General features: G+C 45.2%; 1 protein-coding gene across 1 annotated transcript; it reads right to left on the reverse strand.

Annotated features, from left to right (window-relative positions):
- Positions 1-2,968: 2,968 nt before the first annotated feature.
- On the reverse strand, positions 2,969-5,143 carry LOC127224418 (patr class I histocompatibility antigen, A-126 alpha chain). The gene is made up of 4 exons (XM_051187463.1): positions 5,059-5,143; positions 4,563-4,748; positions 4,051-4,326; positions 2,969-3,099 (listed from the first exon to the last, which is right to left on the reverse strand). The coding sequence occupies exons 1-4, from the start codon at positions 5,141-5,143 to the stop codon at positions 2,969-2,971; spliced, it is 678 nt and encodes a 225-aa protein (XP_051043420.1).

Consider the following 5,143-nt stretch of genomic DNA (forward strand, 5'->3'; position numbering starts at 1 on the left):
TATTTTCAACTGCAATTACTAGACATACAATAGGAAAAAAAGACAAGCTCACTCAACAAATGGTGTCAGGAAAACTTTCTCCTTTTCTTCCTTTTATCGCTGGGCCGCAGGGTGGGACTTCCATCCTCAATTAATCTCTGGAAGCACTCTTACAGATGTGACCTGATCTGAATCTCCTAGGAGATTTGACAATGAAGTCAAGTTGACAATGAAGAATAGCAATCACAGCTACACAGTGAGTTCCAAGCCAGGGTGGGGTACAGTGTGAGATGCTGTTAACAAAGACACACACACACACACACACACACACACACACACACACACAAAAAAAAAAAAAAAAAAAAAAAAAAAAAAAAAGGAAATGTGAGTCCTGGTTTACATAGTGAGCATCTAAAAGAGGGATCTGCAAACAGTCCTGAGTATTTTGGAACAAGATTTATGGCCATTGATGTTAGAGATGAGTACAACATCCATTATGGGAAAGTGATGGGGAATGTCCTTTTGTGTGCTGTAACAATATGTTTCTCTTATTGGTTGATTAATAAAGCTGTCTGGGCCAATGGACAGGCAGAATTTAGCAAAGGTGAATTCTGAACAAAGAGGCAGTGAGAAGAAAGACAGAGAGAAGGGATGTCATGTAGTTGCTAGAGAGTCATGACACCCAGGCATCACCAGTAAGCCAAAGCTATTTGATGATATACAGGTTAATTGACATAGGTTAATACTTAGCAGAGAGCTAGCCAGTAAGAGGTCTAAGTCATTGACCAAAAAAATTATAAATATATATTAAGTCTCTGAGTGATTATTTCCTAGCAACTTTGGGGACCTGGTGGGCAGACAGAAACCTGCCCACTGGGCATTCCATTTTGGGTAGGGGTTGAGAAAGAAAGGGGGACATACATAAACAGTCCTGAGTTATCATGGTGACAGATACATATTGTTTTTTCTCCCCTAAGTCCTCAGATAGAAAATACAGGACCCAATTACACAGAGTCTCTAACTGGCTGCTATCTCAAAATTACCTAGGCTGATCTCTTACTTTCAGGTATAAATCTTGGAATCCAAATTTTTATCATTTAAAAGCAAAGGACTTTAATATGTGATAATGGAGGGTTGGTGAGCATTGTGTTTTGGAAAAAGCCAATTAACCAAATCTGAGCATTCATAGCTAGGAACAGAACTGACAAGGCCATCAACATCAGGTCCCACACTGATGCAATGAGCACAGGAATCACTCACACTCTGGAGCTGGTCTCTGTGGGACAACTTTCCTGCTACTCAGGAAACTGGATGTGCCAAAGTCACCTTTGCCAAATTCATTCATGCAGTTCCAACTTTGCCCCATCTCCATATGCTGAGTCAAGGCTCAGCATGAGGACATTCAACCTGTGGAGCTGAGGACTCCTGTGGTGCCCAGCTGAGGAATGTTTGGGAAAGGGAGAGCGATGTGGGGGCTTGCTGTCTGTTTCCTTTCTATACACTTCCTAGGTATTCCCTTAATGTGTAAAGAGAGTTCAAGAGCAGTTACAAGATGGAAAAATATGGTAATACAGAGATGAAAGTAGATTCCTGGAAAAGTTATCTGACTAAGTACATGGGGTGGGGGGGGGGAGAGAAAAAGACTGATAGAGATACAGGATAGTGATGTTGTAGACTCCTCATATCCCTGGACTTTAGAAAGTGATAGTATGGTGGCACATAACTTTAATCCTAGCACCCTGGAGGAAGAGGCAGCTGCATCCATGAGTTTGAGGTCAGCCTGGCCTATATAGTAGGTTCCATGACAGCCAGGGCTATGTAAAGATATCTTGTCTTAATCAATCAAACAAACAAAACTACTAGTACACTGAGACCCAGGTTAGGTAAGAACTCACACATAGGTGTGTCTCATAGTAACAAAACAGAAGATGAACTCTGATAGATGTCATTCTGTACATATGTTTCTCTTATTGGTCAACAAATAAAGCACTGTTGGCCAAGAGGGAAGCAAGATAGGTAGGACTAGATTAGTAATTATGGCTTAATAATTTAGACAGAGCTAGCCAACAAGAAACACTAGTAACCAGCCAACAAAACTTATAGTTTGGTTAATTAGGTTTTGTAGATATATAGAGATATTTCAAATGGATAGTCATTCTTCAAACCTTTCATAGACCTACAAAATATGGAATTTAAAATGGTTTAGGGTTTTTCATGACTATGAGACACAACTGCTCCTGGCAACACCAATTATGTCTGAGAGGAAGATGGGAATTGAAGAAACTCCTTATGGAGTTTGTTTCAACATGGCATGACTATCTATTTCTGCAAGAAATGGTGATTGCCTGGACTGTTTGAGTGTTGCTGTATAAACTGGACATGCAGGACCCACAGGGAAGTGACTACTGAACTTGTAAAACAAGATGGACAGTGCCAAAGGGTTCCTGCTTCATAGGAGAGTCTGCTAGACATTTTGCAGGAGACAGAAAAATGACTGGCAAACTGCCAATACAGTTGGGCAGTTTAAAATTTTCTGCTTCACTGAGAAGTTTGTCAGACACACTGTAGCCTATGGGTCAAAGATGGGCTTTACAGAGAAGCTTTGGGTGACTGTCCAAGTAGTGAAATGCCTCTGTCAGTTCTAGGGTTTATATATTATCCTTCTGTGGTCTTTGATGGAGTTGAAGACAGTTAGCCATAGTTATAGTTTTCCTTAGTTACGATATAAGATAAGTTACATATAAGGTTTTAGACTCACAAAGATAAGATAAATAAAATATTTTCTTTAAATCTTGCTAAATGTTATTGGACTAAATATTTAATTATAGTTCTTGCTTAATAACTGTTTTGTTATGTATTTTACTATGTTAAAGTTAAAGCCCTTCTTTTTATTTATACAAAAAAGAGGAGATGGTGGGAGATGTCATTCTGTAAATATGTTTCTCTTATTGGTTAATGAATAAAGCACTGTTCGTCATCTAGAAAACCCTCAGACACCAATCCCTTTCCTACCTGAACTTTTCTTCCTCACCATCACAATGGCAGCCACAGCTCCAGTGACCACAACTCCAAGGAGAACCACACCAATAGTCATTCCAATTGTGGGCCAAAGAGGTGACTCTGGGAAGAGAGAAGAGTTGAGGAGCCCTAACCCCCACCTCAGCACTGATCCTACTTAGGGTCTCCAGAAGGTCACATTTTCCCTTGACAACAGGCTCTGTCTTCACATTCCTTCTTACCCCATCTCAGGGTGAGGGGCTCAGGCAGCCCCTCATGCTGCACATGACATGTGTATCTCTGCTCCTCCCCAGAAGGCACCACCACAGCTGCCCACTTCTGGAAGGTTCCATCCCCTGCAGGCCTGGTGTCCATCATCTCCATGTCCTGGGGCTGGTTTTCCCCATCCCTCTGCCAGGTCAGGGTGATCTCAGCTGGGTAGAACCCAAGGGCCCAGCATTTCAAGGTGACATCACCTTCAGGTCTAGGGCGATGGGTAACATGTGCCTTTGGAGGCTCTGAGGAGAAGAGTTGGAAAATTCAAGCATTTTGTAATTTCTTCTGGGAACTAAAGTAGAATACACATGCCTATCCTGGCAAAGCACAGGAGAATTGTGTGTATGTGGGATGGTGGAGAAGGGGGGTTGCAAACCCCACACAAGTTGTCTACACTCAGGCACTAGAATAATCTATTCCTTGAAAAGAAAGATTCCCAAGTTTCCCACCATGAAAAGAGGATTTGTAGTACTGCCTTGGGAGGTGGGATGAGAGACTCATCATCACTTGAGCCAGACCTCCAAAGCCATGTTGGGTGTAGGCAGAGAACTCAGCTCTGGGAGGTAACGGTTCACTACAGGCTGCAGAGTGAACAGGTCTGCTGCTGGTTATGGATCCTCTTTCCTATCATCCCCAGAGAACCTAAACTTCCCTGACAGAAGGCTGAGTCACTCTCTGATGTTGGGTTAGGAAAACCAGGAGCACTCCTTCCCCTGGTCCCATTTTCCTCCCTCCTTGGAGGCATGCGCCCTTCTCTGAGTGCAGATAGAGGAATTGCTTCTCAGCAGCTTTTATTACCTGAGCGCTGCAGAATCTCCTTCCCTAGCTCCAGGTGCCAGAGTAGCCAAGGTACACACCGGCCCCCGAAGAAGATGCCTATGTCCTCTGACACATTTTCTGCGTCCCACTGTCGCTGGGTGATCTGAGCTGTCGTGTCTGCCACAGTCCAAGTTCTCATGTCCTCGTTCAGGCTGATGTAGTCGCTTCCATCAAAGGCATGTCTATTGTGCCCACGGAGGAAGCGTTGGTCTGGACCCACTTCACAACCAATGAGAGACTGGAAGGTATGAGAGCCTGACGCCGCCCCTAAAGTTAGCTTGGATCACAGGGCCCCACCCAAAGCCCACCTATTGGACCCCACCCAGGGACCACCCACCCACAGAATTTCCACCTAAACCGAACCAGACACCGGGTCTCTTGGGTCTGGAGTCTCTGCTGTCTCAGCAGCCTTGAACCGAGCCTAGGACCTGGGACCTGGGACCTGAGGTGACTCGGGCTGCTTCGTGGGGGACATGTAAGGAGTTACTTACCGTCATCGCTCTGGTTATAGATCTGGATTGCAAATTGCAAATTTTCTTGGGCCTTCTGTGCATAATACTGCAGACTCTCTCTCTCCAACTTCCAATAATAGCGTCCCATCTGCTTTGCCCATGCCACGCGAGGCTCCACTTTAGTAGGAGCCTCACTGTCTTTGAAGCACAGGATTTGCATGTCATCTACATAGCCAACAGCAAAGATTTGGGGGTCTCCAAGACCCCTTAGAGTTCCGGTCGTGGTTACAGAATAGCTCAACGAGTGTGACCCTGGGGGTGGGTGGGTGCACAGTGAGACAGGGACCTTCCTCTGGGAACCCTGGATAGGTGCACAGGCTGGGAGGGAATCAGGGCACATGGCTCAGAATGCCAGCAGAGAAGGGGCAGGAGGGTCTGAATGGGGTATGCTGGAACCAGGCTTTAGGGATGCTGCCCAGGCCAATTCCCCTGGCTTCTCCAGGCAAAGGCTATTTCCCTCCTGATCCACACTCACCAGCTCCATTCTGGATCTCCATCAGGGTCTGAGCCTGGAGTACTGAGAGCAGCAGGAGGGTGGCAGGCAGCACTGCAGCCCCCAT

Source organism: Phodopus roborovskii, unplaced genomic scaffold (assembly GCF_943737965.1).
Source record: "Phodopus roborovskii unplaced genomic scaffold, PHOROB, whole genome shotgun sequence".
NCBI lineage: Eukaryota > Metazoa > Chordata > Mammalia > Rodentia > Cricetidae > Phodopus > Phodopus roborovskii.

Coding starts and splice junctions, on each gene's coding strand:
- LOC127224418 (XM_051187463.1), bottom strand. CDS start 5,143: ATGGGGGCTGCAGTGCTGCCTGCCACCCTCCTGCTGCTCTCAGTACTC. Junction 4,327..4,562: donor CTATAACCAGAGCGATGACG/GTAAGTAACTCC, acceptor GGGCGGCGTCAG/GCTCTCATACCTTCCAGTCT. Junction 3,100..4,050: donor GGAGATTCTGCAGCGCTCAG/GTAATAAAAGCT, acceptor CTCTCTTCCCAG/AGTCACCTCTTTGGCCCACA.